At 43.9% G+C, this 26,035-nt stretch overlaps 2 protein-coding genes across 2 annotated transcripts in view; one reads left to right on the top strand and one right to left on the bottom strand.

Annotated features, from left to right (window-relative positions):
- The first annotated feature begins 1,254 nt into the window (after positions 1-1,254).
- si:ch211-243a20.3 (uncharacterized protein LOC100151507 homolog) lies at positions 1,255-25,682 on the top strand. The gene is made up of 5 exons (XM_061680358.1): positions 1,255-1,334; positions 1,889-2,015; positions 2,099-2,228; positions 4,197-4,372; positions 25,576-25,682. The coding sequence occupies exons 2-5, from the start codon at positions 1,901-1,903 to the stop codon at positions 25,587-25,589; spliced, it is 435 nt and encodes a 144-aa protein (XP_061536342.1). The 5' UTR covers positions 1,255-1,334; positions 1,889-1,900; the 3' UTR covers positions 25,590-25,682.
- grin2bb (glutamate receptor, ionotropic, N-methyl D-aspartate 2B, genome duplicate b) overlaps positions 9,332-26,035 on the bottom strand; it is a 73,120-nt gene continuing 56,416 nt past the window's right edge. The window contains exons 8-15 of the mRNA XM_061680357.1: positions 24,688-24,859; positions 22,824-22,977; positions 21,495-21,620; positions 19,578-19,807; positions 18,145-18,305; positions 17,005-17,192; positions 14,871-15,109; positions 9,332-12,432 (exon numbers count right to left, since the gene is read on the bottom strand). Of these exons, the coding sequence (XP_061536341.1) occupies positions 10,057-12,432; positions 14,871-15,109; positions 17,005-17,192; positions 18,145-18,305; positions 19,578-19,807; positions 21,495-21,620; positions 22,824-22,977; positions 24,688-24,859 (3,646 nt within the window). The 3' untranslated portion in view covers positions 9,332-10,056. The remainder of the gene's footprint in view (positions 12,433-14,870; positions 15,110-17,004; positions 17,193-18,144; positions 18,306-19,577; positions 19,808-21,494; positions 21,621-22,823; positions 22,978-24,687; positions 24,860-26,035) is intronic.

Genomic DNA, 26,035 nt, shown 5'->3' with positions numbered 1-26,035 from the left:
AAGTGTTGAACAGAAACCTCACAAGTTAAAAGGTCAAGGTGTTTTGATCTCACTTTTGCCTCTTCGCATTAACATAAACCGAGCTGACTTTGTGGTTTACAATCATTCTTCCTTTACGAATGATGATGTCAACTTTACCGTATCGTACCAAGCAGCCAGGACAGTGTTTTTGTCAATTATTGTTATCATCACATTTACGATATTTGCCATCACTTGTAATCTTCCAGGGTGACATTACATAAAAACAGCCCCAAATTCCTTTCGATGCTCACTGAGTTGAAGCCACTTTTGGAGGCTTATTCTTTTACAGAGAATTTTGTTTAGAATCCAAACTGCCTTGGACCTTGTACTACATATTGAACTGCGCAACTTTCCATCCATCCATCCATTTTCAACAGCGCTTATCCCGGTCAGGTTAAGTTATACGATAAATGTTGCTTCTCTACAATGGTAGCATAATATGCTTTTTATGCTAACCAGTAATAATAACTGAGTTAATCTGAGTTAAATCCAATTACTATGACAGTATAGTGACAATAGTTTCAATAAATGCAATATGCACAATTGATTGTTTTTTCATTTTTCTTGTACTCAACTGAAGAGTGTAAATAAATAATAATGGGACATTTTCACGATGTATCACTTCTTTTGTGTTGATTGTACAGCCGGTGCCTTTTCATATCATACATTTTCAGAGCGTGGAGCCATTTTTGAGTGATTGGATTTCTCCGAGGCAATTTGCAAAGAAAGAGAATTACAAATACATTTCAGCATAATCTAAGTGATTTATCTTGCTATAATTATAAATAAACAAAATACAAATATATAAACTCATACAAATATAGAATATGCATTGAGTGTCCTGTAAAGTATGACATGTTCATGTTGATATTCATATTCATGGTGTTGATTTCATGGGTGGTTGCTGGCCGCTGATAAGTCGCGCATAGCCTATAGTGCAGTATGTTGTTGTTATTCATTTCATTGGAACAAATGGATTAAGGTTAATAAATCCAATTATGGTTTTATGGGGATAAATTGTCAGTCTGCCTCATTAATTGCATTTGTGTGTGTTATAGAATTTTCCTAAGAGATTCTGAAGGTGCATGAGATTGTTATTTTTTTTTTTTGCGGCTCTGCGCTTCCATACGAGGAGGTGCGGCGAGTTAATAAGAGGCGGATGGGCTCCACCCAGGAGGAGTAAAAAAGTTGGGAGGCCTCACCAGAAATCTTTTTCAAGCACAACCGGGGAGGCGCTCAGGAAGGGGAGGCAACATTTACACAAAGAGGGAAAACAAAGGAAAGAAGCTACAATTTGATGACATTTTGAAAGTGTGAGTATGCCTGTTTATCTTTTGAACATCATCAGAATTACTGCTCCGTCTCGGCTGCAAATGTGTCGCATGCGGTACAAATGCAGTTTTCCAGGCAGCACAGTGCTCGATGGTGAGGTGACATGTTTTTGCCAGATGTGAAACTTGCTGCACCAGATGACTGTGTAGCGCTCATTTGCACTCTATTTTCTCTCCACCTTCATTTGTCTATAAATCTGTTATCATACCTTCCCAATGAGTCAGCAGATTACGGAGATCCGGCGAGATTAACGCTCTGTTATGAGGACGCGTGCACTCGCTTCCACTCAGACCTGCAGGTTTTTTTTTTTCTTCTTCTGGTTACCTAATTCAGCAACATGAATAGGGCAACATATTAGAAACAGTTGTCAGTATGATGCACTGCACCATCACAACACCACCAAAGTTATTAAACAACGAAATACAGTTTTGGATATGAATGATAATTTGTGATTGACTGGCGATATTTGACCTGAAGCCACCTGGGATCGTACAAAATCTGTTCCGCTCTTTTTCTCTCATTTCTCTGAGCGTAGTGTCGGCTGGTCATGAATCCTCACTCGCTGTTGATGGTGCTGATGGTGGTTGCCATGGTAACGGGGGCCCATTCAAATAATGAGGAGAACGAACTGGATTATGGACACTGGAACTACAGAGAAGGAGGTAGAACATCATCAAAACAAGTTAGATGGAGTGCTTTTAGCGAGATGTCACGATCTTTAAGTCCACGTTTGTGTTTGTGTCAGCCGACAGAGTTAACGTGACGTCAGTGCGCAGTTTGACTAAAGTTTTGGATACGTGGGGGAAGGGTATTTTTAAGGAAATCAAGACTTTGCTGCATTCCCAACCCAACACGCTGCTCCCTGACTACTCCAGGTAACTTTAAGTGCTGAAATAAGCCCTCAAAAAATGTAATAAAATTGTCCCGATGGAGCCATTTAAGCACAAGTCACTAAAACTAACTTTTTACTGAATCGAACAAATGTAACTGCTCTGTGTTTACCTCACAGTCGAGAGGTCGCGGGTTTGAATATTGTTTGGTTTGCATGTTCTCCTTGTGCTTGTGTGGATTTTCTCTAAATATGTCAACTTCCTCCTACATTCCCAAAACACGCAGGTTAGGTAAGACTCGAAATCAGGGGTGTCCAAACTTTTTCCTTAGAGGGCCGCATGCACAAAAATAGAAGGATGCGACGACAACTTTGAACCTCTTTGACTAAAGACGTTAAAATCAATCAAGCGATTATATATAGTTTATATCCTACTGTTATTTAGGAAAAAACTGCTACATCACAGCTTTCTCTTCAAGGTGATGAGGCCAACAGTTTAGGATTTTTCCAGATTTTGGGCTGAACCAAAAACGAAAGCAAAATAGTTCTTTCAAGCAGTTACTTGAGGATCCATAAGATGATATGTTCACACATTGGACCTTTGGAAAGTGGAGGAAACCATTTTTACTTCTAAAAATGAGTCATTTTCTTTTCACTGCAGAGTTCGAAAAGAAATGTTGTTCCCATTTTAGCTGAAAATAGTTTAATGGACGGTGGGACACAAATGGCCCTCTCGCCATAGTTCGGACACACCTGCTCTAAATTGTCCGTAGGTGTGAATGGTTGCTGGTCTACATGCCCAGTCCACGGTTTACCCATCCTCTCGCCCAAAGTCAACCGGTATAGACTCCGGCCCACCTCGGACCCTAACGAGGGCAAGGCCCATATACAAAATGGACGGATGGATATTCATGTAGTACATTGGTGTTGTGGTGGTTCAAACAGCTGAATTGCCCTGGCACCGACGGATGACCAGACTTGGCTGCAGGGCTGCACAACCCAAAGTCTGCAAAGCAATTCTAAAATCAAACCTCAGAGGAAGTGTTATAAAAACCCTTAAAGCATGCAACCCACAAATATTCATAATATATAGGGCTGGGGTGGAGGGAGGGGGGGATTAAAACATATATATAAAAAATTTAATAAGTTGGCGAAGTTGACTTAAAAAATAGTTCAACGCAGGATTTCTGCTTCAAAGCTCCACAGGAACAAAAAAAACAAAAACAAAAAAAAGAACCATGTTTGCAGCGCAGAACCAATTCACACTGGCATTTATTTATTGTTGGCCAACTGATAAACTTTGCCAAAAAGAACAGAGGAGCGTCTGTAAGTGATCTTTTAAGACACTGTTAGATGTGTAATGGATATACAATATAATGTACGTGTAAACTGAATGGTCGTTAGCATTTCTTTTAAATCCAAAACAGTAATCGCTAGCATGCTAATGCTAATCGCGAATGCTAACTGTTTAGCAAAGGCTGATTTTGTCGTCTCAAATTCTGTACAGTTTAGACCATAGACTCAGTACCAATAAATGCAGTTTAAGGATAGAAGTCGAGCCCTCACAAATGACAATTAAATGCATGTTCGTAGTTAAATCAATACTTTTGGGGCAGGGGGAGGCAATTACATGAGTACTCGACATAATAGCTAAAGGTTTAACGGATTCTAAACCGATTCGATCGAGACAGCCCGAAAAATATACTGTCCAACCCATCCATCCATTTTCTAGATCGCTCGTCCCGATTCGGGTTTGAGCCGAGCTGGATCGGATGGGCGGCAGACCTTGCGCCAAAGGCAGACGGCGGACACGTTGCCAGTCGCTTACGGGCACAAGGACACACAACCGTTCACGCTCACGTTCACAGCACCGCTAAGTGGGAACGGAACCCACGCTTCCTGCACGGCAGTCAGGCGGTCGAACCGCTACACCGTCAGCGACTCATCAACGCTTCGCTGTATAGAATATTAATAGATATTAGCGATAACAGCATTTATGCATTTATGCCCGCAGGGTGCGTCCTCTATCGGAGACCATCGACGACCTGTTCACAGAAGTCTCCGTGCTGCATCAGCGTATCACAGAGCTCTCCCATCGCCTAGCAACCACGCAACCCTTCTTCCGTCGCCATGGCTACCGTGAGGAGAGGCTCAGGGATGATCCGTCTCCGGTACGTCAGAGTCTGACAGGTGAGGAGGCGAGCCTGGCCCGCGACGTGATCAGCGCACGGGCGAGGGCCAGCCCCACCGGGGGGGGCCGGCTGGTGAGGAGGCGGCGGGGGAAGGCGTTTCAGAACGTGGGGGTTGGGCGGGCCGGCGCACAGTCACGGCTAATGTCAAAAGCCGAAAACTTTGGGACTTTGCAAACAAAAAAGAAAAGAATATAAATATATATTTTACAAATATTGACCCTGTTATTGTGTAAACTACATTGCCTGATATCTTCAGAATTGACCTCTTCTGATGTAATTTCTACTTTGGTTTATGATTATACTGAACCTGAAATCTGCATAATAAACCTTCAGAACTGTCTAATAATCAGGTTTTGGGAGGGGGGGGGGGAAAAATTATCATCTACATGTCCATTACAACAGCATCATTGCACTATGTTAGGTTGAAGTCAATCTGCAAGAAAATGATGACATCTGAGACTAAATCAATTATCTTAATGTGAAAGGAATAACGTAGAACACAATGCACATATTATCTTACTATATATTATCTTATTATCTTTGTGATAATGTACTCATCGAATAAACTAAAATAAGAGAAATGAAATCAAAATTGAATGAAGCAATTTACTAATGTTGTAGTGGTCCACTCGCCTGACTTGAGTCCAAGAAGCCAGCGAGGGATTAATTCGATTGTCTTTATGTGTCCTGCGATTCAACTGGCGACCTATCCAGGGCGAAGTCTGGCTTTTACTCAAAGTCAGCTGGGATAGGCTCCAGCTCCTAATGGAAGGATAAATAAACTAGGACAAAAAAAATACCTGGTCAATGTTCTAGCCTTTGCTAGTAAATGGATGGAGATTGGATGAAGATAAGCGCTATAGAAAACGGATGGGTGGAGAAATAATCAAATTTCAAAATATATTTCATTTAACTGCCTGGCAAAGATTCTAGCCTTTGCTAAACCACCCCTTGGACAACATTTATCAGCAAAATGGTTTGTGCTAAGAACCACAAACGAGTCATATTTAACAGAAAAGGCCACATTTATGACATGAGGAAAAATCAACCAAATTAAACAGAAGAAATCAAACATGATTTAACTGATTGGTGAAAGTTGCAGCCTTTGCAATGTCACATTTTGCCGCCAGGTGTCAGTGATGAGCAGTGACAAGCAAGTTTTGAAAGGAACCCAGATTGCTCTGACATGAGTTTTGCCTGCACTGCTTCGGACTAAAATACTTGAGATGATCTCAACGATGATTGTGAATCTTAATGCATGCACCACCTTGAAGAAATATTCAGCGGCTTGCCTTTTATCTGTTAATACAGTAACAGTGTTCAAGGGATGGCTTGCTTGCATGTCTATAAACAACTTGAAGTCGTCCTGAAACTTTTGCCCCCTCCACATTTCCACTTGTGGCCCATTCCTGCTTGCTCTGCTTCATTTCTTTTGAAATCCGCACTCTTCTACGCTACACCTCCCGATGTATTAACCCCGACATGCCCCACGCGCCATCCTCTCTTCGTCCTCCTCCTGTTGTCTCTCTCGCGTGCACGTTGCCACACGTGGGCGTCAAGATCAGGCTGTGCTTTCCATTTTGCTTTTGCTATTGTCGATGCATTGCTGCATCCGAGCCAGTTGAGATGCTGTGGGAATACTGTTTAAATCTGTCCTTTCTCTGCACCACCCTCCACCCCTTCCACTGACATCTCTGGGAAGCAGAAAAAAGAGCCAGTTGCTAGGTAACAGTTAATTGTCAAGAAGTAGTTACATGTGTTGCAATGCACGCCGAGCTTGTCGGCTTGATGATGTTGGGAGAGAACAAGTGAGCAGTATAAGACGCTGATGGAGGGATTTTTACTTTGGAGAAAAAAAGATGTAAACCGATGATAAGGGATTAGTTCATAGTGTGTGTAGTGCGTCAGTAGATGTAAAGATCTGCCCACAAAGGCGGGCATTGGTACATGTTAAAACGCGCTGCTTTATAAATATATCCCGTTGCTGGACGAGGCGTTCCGAAGAAAGCGCACCTGAGGAGCGCTTTGATGGGAGCATCATTTCCCTCAATACTCTTATGTATTTTTTACAAAATCATGACATATTCCAAAAACCAATTTCCGCGGTGTAAAAATTTACATCTAATCTCACTTGATAGTTTTGGAGATTAATAGCTCCAAACAGCAATACAGTGACGCGCATTAACATTTGAATGTCACTCACATCTGAAACGCTACGTATTACTGTCAACTGAGATCCAGAGCAACAAAACACAGGCTTCACCAGAAGAACATTTGTTATGTCTAGAGCCCAGACCGAAATCCAAAGCAAAACGTGTGGGTGTGGGTGGTGGGGGGGTGGCCCAAATGTGGCAGTGCACACTCTGACACATTTGGAGCTCGAGAAAATTGCTCATACAATTCCTCTCGAAATTATGGAATGATTCATTAGGAGTGTGTGCAACCAGCTGACATTTTATTACAGTATTTGTTTTATTCTGTTATTTATTCAAGTAATTTCATATTTAACCATTTTTGAATCATATTGATACCATACAGTACTGTTTATACATTAATATCAAGTTTTAAAATCATTTATTGTTTTACTTCAGAAAAACCTAATGTTTCAACAGGGGTGTGTCCACTTTTCATATCTAATGTAGATATGTATTGAGTATCAATCCTATAAGCAGAAATAAAGTTAAGACGTTAAAATGAGATAACAAGCACGTGTGAGATTGCACTTTTTTTTTTTAAATTTTTATTAATACTCAACACTTTTATTCCAAAGAGACAGAAGAATAATATTTCTCAGCACTTATTTGCACATCGACTGTGTGTGTTTCCATCGCATTGTTCAATATTACTAAATATTCCATCAAATCTGAAATACTTTCTTCACACAAGTAATTCATCTGCATACAAAAAAAAGTGAGGGGGAACAAGATTGGGAGTTCGATGTACATTTTCACAATCTGTACAACTCTGGGATGCTGTTTGACCGTCTGAGGACGAAACAGAAGCGGAACAAAAAGAGGAACAACGTTGTGCTTCCCGTGGAGCAGTTGGTGCAGACGTTTTGTACTGTCCCTCGTGGATCAGCCGGTCGAAACAAACTGAGCAAATACGCACTTTCTGTGTCATTAAAAATAATTGCACATAACGTGTCCTGAAGTACTTACAAAACTATTTTGCAAGGGGCAAACTACCAATCAAAGATTTATCACAAATAGATCTTTCTCCACCATTTTGTACAGTTTTTTTAATTTTTTTATTTAAATATCAAAAATCCATGAGTGCCTCTATTTACATGGAGTTGTATAGTACATATAAAAGAAGTGTTTATTCCTCACTCGCGCTGTGTCTCGCACACACAGAGGTAATCAAGCGTACAAATTCAGGCACGTACGACAACAGAAATCATGTAGAGATTTTTTTAAATATTTTTTTTTTTTTAAGGAGAATCAGATGAAAAGTATGAAAAAGGCTTCTTCAGTGACTGTGAGCAAAACCTCCATCTTGTTCAAGAACATTTCGCCAACACAAGCGTGAATACTTTTTGTTGAATGTCTTGGTGACTCGGCAGTATTCCTTTTTGAATTTGGTGTGTTCGATTGGATTGGTAGCACAAGGACACACGCGCACACCAACACCGATGAGTATCGGTGACATTTCAAAAAGGTAGCTTCAAAAAAAAAAAAAAAACACCCAGTTATTGGGCTAAAAGTTAAGATTGTAAAAGCATAAAGAAAGAAAAAGTCTATACATGCAAACACTTATCATACATACTGACTTATAAAGTAATAATAAAGTTGCTCTCAATTTTTAAATGGGGTTTACAAGAGACCATTCACACGGTGGTGTGCTCTAAATTTAAATGTAGGCATGATTTATTTTATGTTTTTGACTGATTCACTTTGTCCAAGAAATTGCAATATGAAGGCGGAAAAAAAACAAAATTAAACATAGTGGAACTGCCAAAGGGAAACTCAATGTTTTATAGTACACAAGCAGCCCTTAGTTGTACAAATGCAATTTGGGGATATTAAACAATATTACTAGTATATTCCAATTCATGTCAAATTGGAGTGGGAGAGGGGCCGTGAGAAACATGGTGGCCGCTTCTGCCACTTGCGGGGCGTCGTGCACCAACATCCCCGTATCAAGGTTTTGATGGCAACAGTTTGACCCTAGAACATACAATTATTATAATCACTCTATTGAAAGAAAATAATTACAAGTCGACCGTAGGCTCCAGCTCACCCCCGAACACAATGAAGACAAGCGCAAGCGAAAATGGATGGATGGATGATCGCACAACAGATTGTTTGACTTTGGAAGTTCCACTGCATTTGAACTGGAACAGCATTTCACGATATGAAAACTGCTCTTTTCTTTAGAGGGAAAAGTGCAAAGCTATTGCCAGCCCAAATAGTCTAAATGTGCCAAATCTGAAAACATATTGTTAATTTCTACATTTTTTTGATTATATTTTTTTTACACCTCAACATTTAATTGAATTTGTTAAGCGTGTATAATTCAGCCTACGGATTGGCTGCTTTACAGTTTTCTCAGGAAGCTGGCTGTACCTTCATTTTATATTTTTTTTATGTAACTAAAAAAAAAAAAAAAAAAACTGCTTTTACCGAAACGCCAACCTTTACCTTAGAATAGCAGCTAACAACAGTTTATAATTGTTGTGTGTGTTCAGAAAACAAGATCTGAGATCGGAGTTTGCCTGAAAGTTTGTCACCGTCACAACTTTCTTTGACACGTGAATCCTGCGATGAAGGTTTCAGCTGATTTTGGCCCTGAAATTGAGGAACCAATTGTCTGGAGGTGAAGCGTCAGAATTTATCCCTTAAGGCACATCCAGCTCGAAATGTGAGACCCTTTTGGTGCTGCTGAGCAGAAAAAAAAAAAAAAAAAAAAAAAAAGCCAAAAAGGAAGGGAAAATCAATATGATGATGTCGGCTTCTAACAGCTGAAAAAAAGACCTTTGAAAAATGTAAACCAATAAGTACATTGTACTCAGCACGTCATGCCTTTTGGTCACATACACGTCACAATACTCATAAATCTTGAAAAAGTAAATAAATCAACCAATCAATCAAATATGAAGAAATAATTCATTGCAAAGAAGAATCCAAAATGACAGGAGCCCCCAAAATATTCAAAGTGGTCCACAAGTCTCCTGTGAAGTTGGTAAGCTAAGAAACAATCAACATCATACGAACACTACTTGAAGAAATCAAATTGGAAAACAAACCAATCATCTTGAAACACTTGAGTAATATTCAGTAATAATATTAACACTATTGGTACAATTATTGTTAATTTACCCTGTTACTTCAGCAGTGTTGATTTCTCATTCATGATTGTAATACCGTTGTGAACGAAAATTGGTGTTTTGGAACAAGGAGCTTCTAAAGCGAGCAGGGCACACCCCCCCTCCTCCATCTGTCTAGCCCTACCTCCTTCCCAGCACCACAATCCTCTCCAGTTGTCGTTTACAACTTGCCGTCCGCACTTTGGCTTTGACCTGCTGCTGCGCACGGTCCAGATTGTTGCGTTTAGTGGCGTGACAACGAAACCCACTCGCGTCTTCAGCTTCTCTACTCACAAAGAGGACGTTGCACTGTGTAGATTTTTGGGGGGGATTTCCCATCAATCTTCAGCCCCTTTGCCGCTTCTCTTCTCCCCTCAGACGTCCGACTCTATGCTGGAGAGCTTTTCGTAGACGTGTCCGTTGCTGGCACCGTGGAAGGGTCTTTGCCCCAAACCTAACGTGTCGCGGCCCCCGGGCATGAGCTTGTTGGCTCCGAGGTGGTTGCCCATGGGACCGCCCACCCCGCCCAGACACAGATCTTTGGGGAACCTGGGGGCTACATTGGACATCACCCCGGCTGTGGCCGAAGCAGGCAAATAAGAAGCCGCCCCCGTGGAGCCCCTGAAGTCCCCTCCTCCTCGGCTGTTGTTGAGTAGCTGCTGCTGCTGTTGCTGCGTCTGCGGCTTTTTGACGTAGTAGGGGTTGGCACCGTGTAAAAGACACTGGTCATCGCCGAAGGTTGGGACGAAGGGGTTCTGGTTCACCTTATCTGGGTAGAGAGATTTAGACAAGGAGTAAGTCCCGGCGTCTCTGCCACCACCACCACCACCACCACCATCACCACCACCGCTCCCACCTCCCCTCATAGCCCTGTCCCTGTCTCTCAGGTCTCTCTCGCCCACAGAGCGCCGATGCAACCCACCTTCGCCTCCGCGAAATAAACTAAAGGAGGAGCCCCCTTTAGCCCTGTCTCCGCCTATTCCTGCAAACATGGAAGCATCTCTTTCTCCTGCGTACCTCTCAAACATCTGAGCATAAGGGCTGGGGCCCTCCATGTAGCGGTCTTTGTCTTTAAGGCTCACACTTCGGGGCTGGGCAAACTGGCCCCCGCCGCCCACTCCCATGCGACCTGAACCCTCCCTCTGCAGGTCTACAAATGTGTCATAAGAATGCTGCCTCCGTAAGACCCGCCCACCTGGCCCTAGCTTCCTGCTCTGAGTCGGCGTGTGGCCTGCTCCCATGTTACTCTTCCCCGCAGCAAACACAACGTTGTTATCCTCGCTGATGTTGTACAGATTGCTCGGCTGAATCTTACACGAGTCGCAGCGCTTGCAGCTGGCGGAGCTGGGGCGAATACCGCTCCCCCCAATTCCACTAGCTGGGCACGAGCCCCCTACGCCTCCACCATGGTGACACACACTGTGGCAGTTACGACACTCCCAGTCACCTCCGGCGATGCCGCCTCCTCCCAGTCCGGAAAGGCCCTTTTCCCAGCAGGTGTGGGCCTGCTGACCTGCCGACACCGAGCCCAGCCCACCTTTGGACTCCTGCTTCTTGAGTTTTCCTTTAAGAAAGTCTTCGACAGGAACTAAGCTCTTACAGATACCACCACCGCTACCGACGCCCACGCCACTTCCTCCACTTCCACCCTCTTGCTCCCACTTGCCCTCCTTAGAGCGGAATTGGTCCGCATAGAACTCCCTCAAGTTCTCTTTGTCTTTGCGGAATAAGTAAGGTGAAGCGTTACCCCCTCCTCGCTTCCGCTCCAGGGGAGGTGAGATGGTGCGGTGTGCCAGGTGCCCGTGAGGGAAGTGGTGGTGGACGGTGTGGTGGTGGGGTCTCCTCCTGAAGCCGCTCAGCTCTATCTCGTCCTGCTCCCGTCTGCACTTGGCAGAGGCTGGCCTCTTTTTCAGGCTGTCCCTGTACTGCTTATGCCGCTTGGCGTTGCCCTCCAGGTTGCCGTAGGTGACGGTGTGAGTGGAGATATCCGACACGTCGGAGCGAACGTTTCCGTCGTCCCCTCCTGAGCCTCCCCCGCCTCCGCCTCCCCCGCAGTACCTCTCATGATCCCCGATGAGCCCTGTGCTGGATGCGCCTCCTTTGAACGAAAACCTCCCGTACACATCGCTTCCCTTGAAGCCGACTTGGTTGGAATCCGCGGGGGGGTGACCCGCAATCAGGTCAAACTTATTGGTATTCCTGTGAGTCATGGAGGGGCGGGGCTGAGTGGTGAAGATGGGTGCTACTCCTCCCCCTAAACTTTCACAATCGAACATGCCCCCTTCCAATGAGCTAGCACTGCCTAAGCTACGCGGCCTATTAGGCGGGGGGCCGGACATACCCAAAGCCGAGACTGGGTGGTGGTGCCGGTAATGGTCCTGGTACAAGTTGTTGTCCTTCAGGGGCAAGTTCCCAAAAGTCCTCTCCACCTCGCCGATGTAGTCCGTGAACATGTTGTCCTCTTGGATGTAAGGCGGTGCTGACTTGCAGTCTGCAGGGTGCCCTACGAGGCTGCGCCGGTGCTCCTGAATGTCATAGATGGCTGAATCGCGGCCGCCGTGGTTGTATTCCAGGGCCGCGTGTGGCGAGCCGTTAATGCCCGGCACTGCAGTCATGTCTTTGGCAGTGCGGAGCAGCCGCAAGATGTTCGAGTGAGTGTTGTTCATGTTCTTCTTGATGGTGGATGAAGGTGAGTCGAGGGTGGATTTGTTTTCCTCAATTTGTACTCCGTGTATGCAGCTGTAGATACCCTGGAGTATGGGAATCGGAGATGAGCGGGCAGGTGAAGGGAGACAGGAAGCGTAAGAGAGATGACGTGGGAGGAGAAGGAAGAAGAGTGAGAACAATAAAGGTATGAGCAGTAAAAATGGAGGCTAGAGACCAAAGACTTCATAATTTTGACAGGGATTAGTGAAAGTGCCTGTCATGACTGCGTGGTTAAATCTTAATTCCTAAGAAGTGCAAGCAGTTGAGCCTGAAATCAAGTATGAGGGAATTGGTAGTTTTGTTGGGGCCATTTCAACAGCATTTAAATTTTTTTAAAAACAACGTAGATGTGTCCATTCATTTTGCATGTTAAATGCATTATAGAGCCTGATAACTTTATATATAGAGTAGGACCTTCGATAATGACAATTGTTCCTGTCCAGCCATGGAAAACCGAGAACAATGCAAGTGTTTAATCTGGCATTGGACAGTAGCAGTAATCACAACGAAAACAACAAATGCTTCTCCAGCAAAGTGCACATTTACTACACGGCTCCCGTGTCCTATTATTGAGTCTCATATACGATGCTGAAGAGTATTAATAGGTAGTTACAGCTTTGGATAAGTTGCAGCTATCGCACATGCACGTGTCTTCACGCGGGACGTCTTCAACTACTGGCATGCATATTACACCATTGACAGACAGACGTTTCACTTCGACAATGTAGTCATCTCCACGGCAGTTTTCGGATTGTCCTGTAAACTGCTCACAGATTGTCAGATCTGAGCAGTCAAAGGCTGGCAAACCACAAGCCAGAATCAAACATCTGTTCACCTTTTGTGAGTGAGATATTGTACAGTATGTACGGCATACTGTACACCTATCATATCTGACATCAATACAGTTTTCCTTATTCTCGTGCCTGTTTTTTTCTCTGTTTCTTGGTGCTTGGGTGAACGGCAGCTCGTCCAGTGGGAATGTTTGATTTGATATCTCTACATCTGAAGCTACTATGGCTACTGTGAAATGTAACAGATGAAAGGCTACTGGCACACCAAGGTCTTTTCCTGCCCACTACATTTCCTGCTACTAATTCTATTCGTCATCCTTTATCATTTTTGTCATAAGCCTGAAACCAGGTTTGGATGAAGACTACACTGAATACATAAGATTGGATTTTTAGTGGTTAAGCATATTAACATCCATTTAAAAAAACATTCTGTTTAGAGCACAGATAAAAGCCCTAATGATGCGCTACTTGACAAATATCACACTTTAAGGCAGATTTGTGGTTTCACACTTGGCCACAAGTGCTCAATGCCAGTTCTGACTTGTAAGTTCATTCTCAGGTCAGCGTGAGTGGGCGTTAAACCAAATGACAATTAGAAACTACTTCAGCTTGCACACAAACGCATAAACACTGGTGCCTTTTTGTTTGACAAAAGATAGTTGAGACCATTTGCGCGCAACAACTCTCTCACCGAAAAGGTAGCATAATGCAAATGAATTGCCCCTCAAATGGGGAACGAAACAGCCTGCAATAACACTCAGACACCTTGTTAAATGACCCGTCAGGGAAACGCTGTCAAGTACTCGAAACTCTTCTGACAGACTTTTAGACCACTAGCTGCCATCATGCCACATAGCACGAGTGTTATTTTTGTTGAGAAATGTGCGTCGTGCTCGTATGTAGACGGCATATTATAACAGAGATGTATATGTGAGGTTTGCTTGAATTCTTTAGCTTCTAGCCATTTGTTTTGTCACTTAACTGAAATCAGACAAGGAAAAACTAAATTTGGAACAGTTAGGGTTACGGGTTAAGGTTTAGGGTTATTAAGTCACCGATCATGTTCATGATTTCTCCCAACTATGATTATGACTAATTATCAACTCCTGTGTGGAGTTTGCATGTTCTCCCCGTGCCTGTGAAACTAACTAAATCATTGGAAGCGGTAATATACTGCCCACATATCCTGGACTGCCAATTCACTTTAACATTTGCCATTTTAATTGATGATTTTTTATGGTTTGTTATTTTTGACCTTGTATGACCTTGTGTGCCTTGAAAGGAGCCTATGAATAAAATGAATGATTATTAATGCGTTCAATGAATTGATTTGATGCCCGCTGCTCGCATACTGTATTTATGAACGGAAGACTTCATGAAATGCACCACGCATGTCCGCGGCTGGCGTATCCGTCTTCCTGTGGCACCAAAATCGCATTAGACCAGCTGCGGCAAAAGCTCGGCATGGTCTGAGCAGGTGTAAGTTTAGACCGACTTTCAGCCCCCAAATTGGACGAATGAAGAGTTTTTGCGCTCTGACGCAGTTGCGCCGACATCGAAAATAGAGCCCGCTGTATTTCCCTGATTGACTTGTTCCGTCTCAACCACAGTCAGTTATCTCTACACAACTATCGCTGGGATCTAACTGTCAGGTTGAGGTCAAATCCAAAACAAAAGACATGTAGACTCACCCTGCTAATGGAGAAGGTGACCCCGGGCTTTCCGGAACACACGCCCATGAAGCAGAAGCGCAGCTGCCAGTAGAACAAATGTTCACAGATGAAGGTGATAAGTGACAGAATCATGGCAGCCCCGAGCATGTAGAAGACCCCCGCCATGTTGTCCACATCCAGCTGACTGCTCATAACCTCGTTCTTCTCATTGTGGCAGATACCTGTCAGCCACAAAGCCTCAAACTCCTCCATGTCACCTGGAGGAAGCAGAGACATGTTTGCGGACGTTAGCGATATGCGAGATCCTGAGGGAGTTTGCCTCAGTGACTCCGCGTGCAAGTGTGAGTGGAGAAAAGGACATTTTTTTTCGGGTGGCTAGTTGTTGCCAAAAACGGCTCAGGTCTCTTGTATGGGGAACACGTCACGTTGCATTATTTTAACTGAACGCCCCACAGAAGATCATCCTCATTAAGGATTGCTTATGCAAGGCTGATCATTCTTTGTTGTTGGGGGGGGGCAAAAAACTATAGCCTGGTGGACTTGACAATCCTCAGGGAGGAAAGTTTGCATGGTCATGTGACAAGTTTTTCCAGCCTAAAATGCGGCCATCTTATTTTCATATCCCAGGGGCCTGCCAAGGGCGGAGGACACGTCCAGAGAGATTTGTTAGATTTGCACCCGTGGTTTGTTTTTCTTTGGTGTGTGAGAGAGAGAGAGAGAGAGAGATTGAGAGAGAGGGGGGGGGGGGGGGGGGGCAAATTTTGTTCCTCAATGCTTGCCTAATACGATGATATTGTTTGTGCAAACGAGCATGAATGAGTCAATCCTAGAGGGGTTCCCTTTATCGAATTGGACTCTGCTTATCTTTTATTTGGGATAAATGGATAACAACATGGGCATCGTGACAAACAGAAGCAGCGATTGGTTGGCTATGTGACCTATTCTTCATGTAAACATCGGTCGGTCTACATGTCATTCATAACAGGCAGCGCTTACGATTTACAATATTGTTTGTTCTATGAGGTGTGTCAGAAATGTTCCAGGACTAGTGACGCATTTTCACCCTGGAGTCTAACAAACTTTCACAGCCTTCTCTGTCCGTCGTCACGGCCATCTCGATCTTGTCCATGTCTTCAAAACTGATCCTCTTGATGACCCCCTTGAGCTGGGGAAAAGAGAAAAAAACAATCCCACGGAGCCAGTTCGGGTGAGTAGAGGGAGGTCGCTGCAGCAAGACAACGTTCTTGTTGGCCAGGAATTGTCGGGTGCTCGGGACATTGTGAGCAGCCGCGCTGTTGTGGTGAAGCAGCCCCCAGTTGTCCTGACACAAGTCTCCAAGTTCTCTTCTCGCGCACCGAGCAAAGCAAACGCTGCAGGATCTCGTTGTAGACGTGCTGGTTCACATTGAGATCGTCTGGCCCGCATCGAAGGGGAAAACTGGTGGTTTGGGTTTGAAATCTAGCTTTTGTGACACCAGTCCTGGACTTTTTCGGATAAATTGTCAAATTATTACAGGCAGCGCAAGTGATTCGTATGTCATGTGACTTAGTATAGTTCAAAATAATGTTCTGTCTGCATTGTCAGCCCTGACAAAGACTGCCAGTGATTGGTTGGTCATGTGACTTTTATTAGTTAGTCTACGTGTCGTAGGCACTAAAAATCTGTCGGCAGCAGACAGTTGGCGAAGAATCCAAACGTATCCAAACGCAGGTTCCCTTCATGGGATAGAGCTCTCATTATTCATGAGAAGGAATTTGGGGATTTTTGATCACATTAGTTGCCATAAAAATCTCTGTCCATGTGTGTTTTAATGTTCGGTTCTCCTACAGCTGGAGCTTTGAGTGCTGTGGGTAAAGTAACGACGGCTACACTGTGCCAACTTGGCTTGACATGAACCTTTTTGCACATCAGCCACTGTGGCCTCTGCTTTCCCAGAGATACTAGCCACTCGACATTTTTATCAGCAGCAGAAAAATACATTTGTCAACAGGGCTCCCCACCGCACGATTGAACTTTGAACTTTTTCCTGATCGAAATACATTCGTCAACAGGGGGCGAGGAGAGCTTCGAGGTTGTCATCACTACTAGGCATTGACGTATGCACATTTACATATTGAAAGGAGCGAGAACGTATCGTCCTTCGAGGCCTCACCGTCCCCAAAGAGCATGAGGATGGCAAGGTCCACAGCTCGTTTCCAGCCCGAGTCTTTCTGGATGGCGATGCCGTAACCAGTGGAGGCAAACACCTTGCCGCTGCCAATAGTGACCAGCTTGCAGCCCTCATCCCGTCCCGCCATGTAGTTGAGCACTGCCGCGTCGTAGATGAAGGCGTCCAGTTTGCTGCCGAGCAAAACAGAAGAGGAGAAGAATAAAGCAGATGCTAACTTTTTTTTTTTTTTTTTTTTTTTTTTAAACACAGAAGCATCATAATACACTTTCCTTTCCATCCATGCTCCTTTTTTCACTGACTGGCTGGGGAAAATCACAGGGATCCCTTCATAGTGAGAAATCTGGCTTTTTAAAAAAAAAAAAAAAAAAAATGTTACGCCTTTTTTGGTAACCAAATGTGGTACCTTTCAAATCCAGTCTCAAAACTCATCTTTTCAAATTCTGTTTTTATTTTCATATTGCATTGAAGTTATCGATTAACTTGAATTTAGGTTGCCCAAAACAGGTCCTAGAGGTCCGTTTTGTTTGGGATGCAGATTGTCAGGCGCACATTTTCTCGGCAAAGGACTTTTTGTTCGATTCTTAGCGTACAAAAGTAATACACGCATGTCTATTGGTTATTTATCATGAATTTATCGGAATCTACTCATGCTACGACACCACCATTTTTGTACGTTGATGTCTATGTGGTTCTTGAGCTTAATTGATAACAACAACACATAGTGATGAGCGGCTGGGGACGCCGCGTGATCCTTCCTGATCCACGCTCTCCAACTTGCCAGCAGACGATGCCTTTGGGCTCGACTAAGTCAGCGTGCTCTCTAACGGAGGGTCACTGTCGCATCATATTTGCATTTACTCATCCAGTAAACACTGGATGAGTTATTAATTCGCTTTGAGAAGGGGTGGCTGTACGTTCAGTTTGCTATTTTGCTATATGTCAGTGCCCACCCACATTGCTCAGAACACTCGCTCTTCCTCTGACTCCCTCCTCTATGTCCTTCATGGTATTTTCTTATGATTACATCATTAGAGGACCTCTTTTTTCCTCCTCCCTTTCATCCCTACATCAGCGCCTCCATTCATCCTCCCGTCTGAGGCCGCTTCGCTCAGCCCTCCTCACCCGTTCTTGAGACTGTACAGGGCCTCGTCCACGTTTTTCTGGTGGAAGCTGGTCATGTAGCTGTGCATGTCCCGGTAGTTGTTGCGGATGTTGCGCTCTGTGCTCCCGTTGGGCACGGTGCCAAAGCGGAACGGCGGCGAGAACTCGTTAGGCTTCTGGAACTGTTGTTTTTGAAGGTGGGGACGGGGGTGGCGGTTTCCGGAAAAGAAACCGCAAAGAGAAAATGACAGAGGAGTGCTCGTTAGCATAGAAAAGGCACTGAGACGCATCAAATAGCCTTTAATGCACTGTTGAGCAGAGGACAGAACGATGCTTTGGGAAGCCTAAATTTGCTAAATATACATGGGAGCGTCTCGAGGACTGACGCACTGTACGAAAATCAAATTGAAAATAGTTTGCAGCTCATTAAACGGAGTATACAAATTCAGAAAGAAACCGAAACTGGTGCAGAATTGATCTATTTTTATTTTATTTTTTTTACAATGAGAATACCATTTAATTCCTTGTGTTGTTTGACAAAAACAGTTTCAACTTCTTAATTGGCAGCCTCGAAGAATGTGTGAAGAGAAGACGAACACACACAGGAAGTCAAGTAGACAGACTCACATTTAAAGCAGGAAGGTATTGTGTGACAATTAATTAATCGCAAATGATCTTTGGATCCAACCTTCGTTATTTGCTAAGACTGAAAGTATTGCTTATATATATATATATATATATATATATATATATATATATATATATAATTTTGATTACAGTTTCATACAGTGGTGAACTTGTTTTTGTTTGTTTTAGTTGCTTCTTGTCTTTTGTCCTCTAACTGGAGTAATGGACGAACAGTGTGCATATGCCCAGTGAACGTTGTCGAACAGAAAATAAATTAAAGTGGGGGAAAAAAAACCAACAAATCCCGTCATGACCGACATCACTACACCGAATTGTTTCATGACATTATCTCTCTTGGAATGCGTCACATGATGGCAAGAAATTTTATGTAGTAGTTGTTTGATTAGGGTTAAGGTTACCCTAACCTTAACCCTAACCCTAGAGTTAGGAAAGGCACCATCGAAGGATGCCATGATAGGCAGTCTGCTAGTAGGCGCGGCTCTGTGTATTTGTCGGCGCGCGACGGCTTTTGCGTTTGAACCTTTCACTTATTATCACACTTAAAAGATGTTAAAATGTTAGTAAATCAAAGTATGTACAGTTAATCAAGGTTTGGCAAGAGTGTGACCGTTGAACTGGTTTTCTTCTATTTCAATGACCAGTATTCTTGGAAAGAAAGTGTTCAGCATAAGCGGTTCGGTTGCCAAGACAAAACCTCCAGTGAAACCCTGAGCGAGCGACACCGACATATTGTAGCTTCCTCCAAGCAGAGCCCAATTTCGACATCCATCGCCCCAGAAAGTCGACTGACTATCGTGTATTCCCACCTTTTTGTCTGACAGTCCCGACACCTGGTCCACATACTCCTCCTGGATCATGAAGGCTGCCAGGTTGGCAGTGTAGGAAGCCAGGAAGATGACGGCGAAAAAGGCCCACACTGACACCATGATCTTACTGGTGGTACCTTTGGGATTCTGCACCGGAACGGAGTTGTTGAACACCAGACCCCAAAGCAGCCAGATGGCCTTTCCGATGGTGAAGGAGGGTCCGCCGGGCTCTGGCAGGCAGTGGAGGAAAAAAAAGCAAAATAGAGGATGGCGGGAGGGAGCCTCAATGCTGACGGAGGAACTCGATGGAGATAGATTTGCATTTTTAGTTTGTTGGGGAATGTACACTGACCGTCCACATTTTATTAGGTGCTCCTGTACAAACGAGTCATGAGCCAAGGTGTCTGTGTGTGTGTGTTGAAATAATACCTGTGTCTCAATGGACTCCAAAAAATGTACTTACTAAAGGTCAAATCTGTGGCAGTTCAGTTGAGTACAAAGCTAATCTAAAGCGCAACTTCCTGCTTTAAGAACGGCAACAGGTGGCTGCACAGGTTCATTGGACCTTGCGGCATCTTCATTGCTCTGCCTGCCACTTCACGTCGCTGGCATAGATAGTAGACAAACCTTCCATTGTAAAACGATTTGACTTCATGCAGAAGTTCAATTTAATCCGAGAAAAATCGAAAGTTACGAGATATATTTTTAACTCACCCGCACCTTTCAACATTTCCCGTATCACCCCCTTAATTACTGTCAATTCCAATTGATTCTCCTTATCTTGGAAATTCCCATTGGAAAATGTTTCTCAAATTTTGGCTGTCCTCTTGCATCTCCCACAAAATATTAGAAACAGCTTTCAATGTGATGCGGCGTATTTCCACACTAGAAGGAAATTACATCCACAACAATAAACATTGTTCAAGGAATACCTCTCTGGCAGTGCCAACCAAATCTCTGTACATTTTCAATTTAGCAGCCACATCTGATATTGTGCGAGCAGCCGCCACAAAGACAACCTTAACTGCGAGAAAACCGTTCGACCCGTGTGCGTGTGGTTGTGTAGGTAGGTGCCACTGTGTGCCATCGTGGAGGGGCACCGGCAGGCACAGCGGGCTGCAATTGTTCCGCGCCTTAGCAGCTTTGCATAACCGAGTGCTTCCACCCAACATAGGATGCACAAACAATGACGTATTTCCTCTCAGACAGGAGACATTTACAAAAGACCCCACCAGGAAATGTTGGTCTGACTCAACTGCTCATTTCTCCCCAGAAAGCAAAAAAAAAAAAAAAAAAAAAAAAAAGGCTGTGAACAGCAATAAAACACTTTTACAGATTACAGATTTGATCTTGCGTGGCTGCTGTTGCATCAGGCCAATTCAATGGTGACCGTCGGGCTCTATAAAACCTACAGGAGAAGCGAAGAAATCCAATGTGCCGACTTTGATGGGAAAATTAATTGAAACCGGCCACTGCGTTTGGCACCCAGCGGGTAGCGGCGCTGCGTTCTGCCACGCGTTGTTCAAACTGACAAATATTTTCAACGCGCGGTAATAGAAGTGCTCGAGTGCATTCGGCCTTTTTACAAAACGAGGGGAGAAGGTGGCGTAACGCTGGTGTAATAATTGAGAGAGGCGCAGTAAGAGCGGTGACGGAGTGTGAACAGAGGATCCTTTTGCTCGTGCTTTGACACTTTTCCGATTGTGTGAAACAAGCCTTTTCATTCAAAACCCCCCCCCCCCCAAAAAAGAATAATAACTTAAGTTAGTCTCCATGGAGGTAAATGCTCCACAAATAGAAAATCACGGCTTTCCTCATGGGTGATAATGCACAAGTTGAACATTCAAGGTAAATCATCGCAGCGTGAAAATGACTCAGCGCGAGTGCGTGTGTGCGTGTGTGTGTTTGTGATCTCACCTCTGCCGTCTGCCAGGCAGCGATTGTAACCCACCGGGCTGACGTACTCGAACACAAACACGGCCACGGCGGACACGATCAGCAGCATCACAAACATCATCACCCACACGTCAGCGCTGAAGGGCTCTGCAACACGAGGGCACGCTTAGGTTAGCTGCGGACTTCTTCTTTATTCCGCGCTGCAACACCCGCACACTCCAGTGTGCCAATTTCGTGTGCATGCATGCATGTTCATGACAATCAAAGATGATTCTTCTTCTTCTTCTTCTCCAGTGACATCCAATACAAGAATCGATAGGTGTTGCGCAACCTTTGAGCCGAGGCACATTTGACATGAGAAAGATTTCACAGTCGCGACCCGAGTGAGGATAAAGCGGCGCAGAGACCGTTTGGATGGAAAACCTCATAGCAAACTGCCAACCAAAAATGTCACAAAAGGTATATATTATGATGTAATTATAATCACATTAAGTCAGTGTGAAATCCGGGCCATTTATGTTGAACAGGGAGCTATTATTTTGTTGTATGAATGGCACAGCAGGTGGGGTGCACAGGTTAATTGGACCTGCGGCCTGTAGTGGAAGCGCATTTAATTGTTCTGCGCGTCGCTATCCATCAATGGTATAGCTAGACCAACAAAGATACATTATTTGTCATCAATAAATCAGAATTTTAGGCCCAATAAATTGAAACGGGATCATTTTCAGGCATCTTCAGTTCGGGGTTGGAGTCTCCGCTCCTGTGTGGCGTTTGCATGTTCTCCCCGCGCTTCTGTGGGTTTTCTCCGGGTCCTTCTTCAACACGCAGGTTAAGTTCATCGAAGACTCCGAATTGCCGCGAGTGAATGCTCGTTTGTCCAAACGATTGGCTGGTGATGAGTCCAGGCTGCCGGTTTAGGTTCGAGCTCACCGCTGATTCGAATAAGGGTTGTATGGGCAATATGGTAAATTCATGGATGGATATTTGAGGTGATAAACAAAGTAAATTGTTTTGAATTAATCCTTCTCTGACCGCTTCAATCAGAATTGAGCGTTATCACCTCGACAAGCACATACAGTCAAGCCCAGCTGTTGGAAATAGGGACCGAGTCATTGACACGGTTTGTTATTGCCTCAAGATGCGACAAGATGGCAGCAAAGTCCCTTTTTCTCTATTAGACAAGGCTATGGCCTGACCAAACGGAGCTCCTCCCCTCACTCCAACATAGTTCCTTGGCCAAAAGACGGCGCTACAGCAAAACGTTGAGTAGGTGAGTTTTACATCAAATATCAAAGGGTAGGTTACACCCCCCCCCCCAAAAATCCTCTTTTCTCTCAAGCGTCTTCTCACCTAAGAAGGCAGAAGGTGACACGGTGCCGTTGCTACGGGAAACCATCACGCTAATTCCCGTCTCGATGAACGGCACGGAAAAGTCGATGACCTCTGACCTCTCCTCGTTGATTGTGAGCGAGCCCACCGCCATGTGAGCGTTCTTAAGCACCACCTGACACACACACACGCACACACACCCAGGCGGTCAGTGAATGCAACGCAGAGAAGAAGACCTCGATGTGATGAATAACCGCAAGAGAGAAAAGGGGATTATCTCGGTGCGTGACGTAACCTTGACCTTGACCTCCCTTTCGAGTGTCTTCAGGTGTATTCGGTATAAAATCCGGCTATGAATAAAAATGTAAATTAGATTTGTATCCCATTTTATTCTTGGTTTTCACACATGATCATCTTTTGTGCTCGGTAAAGTTAACTCGTTAGCGCCTGAGGCCATTGGCGCACTCGCCATGAGCATAACCTCCACGTACAGAAGATGTATCTCATAGGAATAATACAACGGCGCGTGTAGTAGGCGAGGGGTTATGAATTTTCTATCAGGCCGCACAGCTTACCCCATTTCTGTTGAGATGAGATTAATGTCACCCGTACCTTGCCATGATCAATGAAGTGGCACGTCACATTGATTCTTAACGGCTCGTGTGTAAAGCAAGTTGTGTGTAAAGCAACACACACACACACACGCACACACACGCACACACACACACGAGCGCACTTCCCGTCTCCATCTCCCGTTCGCAGCCACAACGTCCTCCGCCCGAGGTTGTGTGGAGCTGACGACTCGCGTCCCCTCACGCCAGGTGGAAGGCGGGCGGCATGGGCTCGATAATGTGAACTTAGGCACAAGCCCTTGAGGTGATTCAATTGGGCCGATCTAAAACGTAAATTCCTGCGGGCACGACAACCTCTCCCTGGCTGCGGTGTCAACAACACACGTCTGTAAACGGAGTGAATGACTTGACAGAGTGATAAATATATAGGACCTTCCGGAAAAGGCGGTTGTAATTGATATACTTGTTTCGCCATCGCTTTTAAAGATGAATAAACAAAACTAACAAATGAGGGATTTCAGTGTGTACTTTTCTCCGGAACAGACAAATGTTTATAGAATCACATTACAGTATTGGTACATTGACTATTGTGTTTTTAACATAATTTCACAGACTACTAATATGCTAAAAACGAAGTTGAATGTTAAACTTGAGTGGAATGTTCATGCCTTCATTCAGTAGCACTTCAAGGCACTTTTCTCGCGTGTCAGAAAATGCTAGAACGCAGCCACACACGTGTGCCAAACGCTAACCGGGAAGCAGATTTCGACATGGCGCAAACATTTCAAAGAGGACGGCAAAAGAAAACAACAATTTCTGAAGCTCTGTGAGCCAATCGAATTTGATTTCCCTCGGAAGCGCAGTTCCTCAGATTTTCATATTTCCATTGATGCACTGCATATTGTAATGTACAGTTTGTACATAGATTTTTCTCAGACTACAAATGACAGTTCCAGCTCTTTTTAACTCATAATATTCAAACTTTACTCACTTATTACCTTTATGATATTACAACTTTATTCAAGTATTTAATTATATTATTCATTATCTTAGTTTTTGCTCGTCAGATTCAGCACTGTATTCGCTTATAATTAAGAATGTGAAATTGCAGGGTTGTCACTTACTTACATTACGATTTTTTTTCTTGTAACAATGACTTTATTCTCCTAGTTTCATTTTCATTGTAAAATTGAAATTTTGCATGATAGCAACATTTTATTCTTAGAAAATCCAGACATCATGAACATAATCTTGCATTTTTCTCTTTGACCTTGACTTTATTCACTAAATAATACAGTGTAAAGAGTGCTCACCTCTCCAACCATGCCATTCCACGTCCCGTTCACCTTCTTGCCGTGTTTACCGTTAGTGACCAGGTAGAGGTCGTAGGTGAACTTGACCGCCTTGGCGATCTTCTTCAGAATGTCGATGCAAAAACCTTTGCAGCAGCGCTTGATGTAGATGCCCGAATCGCGTGTCTGGTTGCTGACGGGTGAAAGGGAGAGGAGGGAGAAATGAAAAAAAAGGCCGTGGTTTCAATTATACAGACAAATTGGATAAAGAGAGAGACAGACTGTATATACTGCACACATTTCCATATTTCACTTCCGATGAGTGCGATACTGCAGTGTGGTAAGAAATAGAACATGTCAAGAGCCAGCAAGGGGACTGTTGAGTAGTGCAAAATAGTGCTCAGCAGTCACACAAATGCAGGAATGCAATGCTTCTTTTTAAGAGTAATGCTGTACGTACAGTATGTTGGGAGAAGCAAATGTCACGCAAAGGCCAATTATCTTTGATTTGTCTCTTTTTTTTTTTTTATAAAGTTAAATGAATGCACAAAGAGACCACAAGTACAAAGTCATGAGGTTATGAATTGATATCATGCATGTGAGCCACCCTCATGATTACTGAGGTACTGTAATATATTCCATAAATTCTGCAATAATGAGAGCACGGGGGGGGGGGGGATCTGTCTATGACCAAGCAAGGCTGTGATCACGTCATCTAAAAAGAAAGTAGCAAATTGTAATTTCACATAAAAAAAAAAAAAAAACAAGGCACAAAGCAAAAAACAAAAACAAACACTTGTATCTCAAATCAGCTTTCCCATAGTAATGAATGGAAATGTCATTCATCTGTTCCACAAAAACAATTCAACTGTTTGTAATGTGTGTGTGCGTTTTTAAAATCTGTTACAGACCCACACCCATAAAGATTCCGTTTCACCACCGATCCAGAATATAGTCCTCCAAGACAGAAATCTCAAGTGATCAAAAGTGATCTGACAAAAACAACGAAGAAACATAGCAACAACCAGGAGACACGAGAGGCGACATGGGAACGTGAATTTGTTAATGTGGCACTTACAGCACAATTGAGCATGCTAAGATGGAACTTCCAAAAATACAAAACAATATTTGAATAGGGCTAGCTTGTATCGCCTTCATTTCTAATGGAGAGGACACACTTCACTTCAATTGTTAATACAGTAGTTTGGCATGTTAGTATTGTTTCATTGTGTCTTGGTTGGGTTTATATCAGCGATTAACAAACGGTGGTTCAAGTACCACAAGCGGTGGGCGGGCTCACTCTAATGTTTCGCGAGAATCACTGAATTAAATGTTCAAATTGTGCATAATGTTACAGTGCCTTCAACAT

The sequence above is a fragment of the Phycodurus eques genome, chromosome 6 (assembly GCF_024500275.1).
Source record: "Phycodurus eques isolate BA_2022a chromosome 6, UOR_Pequ_1.1, whole genome shotgun sequence".
NCBI lineage: Eukaryota > Metazoa > Chordata > Actinopteri > Syngnathiformes > Syngnathidae > Phycodurus > Phycodurus eques.
The sequence above is the reverse complement of the archived record's forward strand: the minus strand, read 5'-3'. Positions and strand labels throughout refer to the sequence as shown.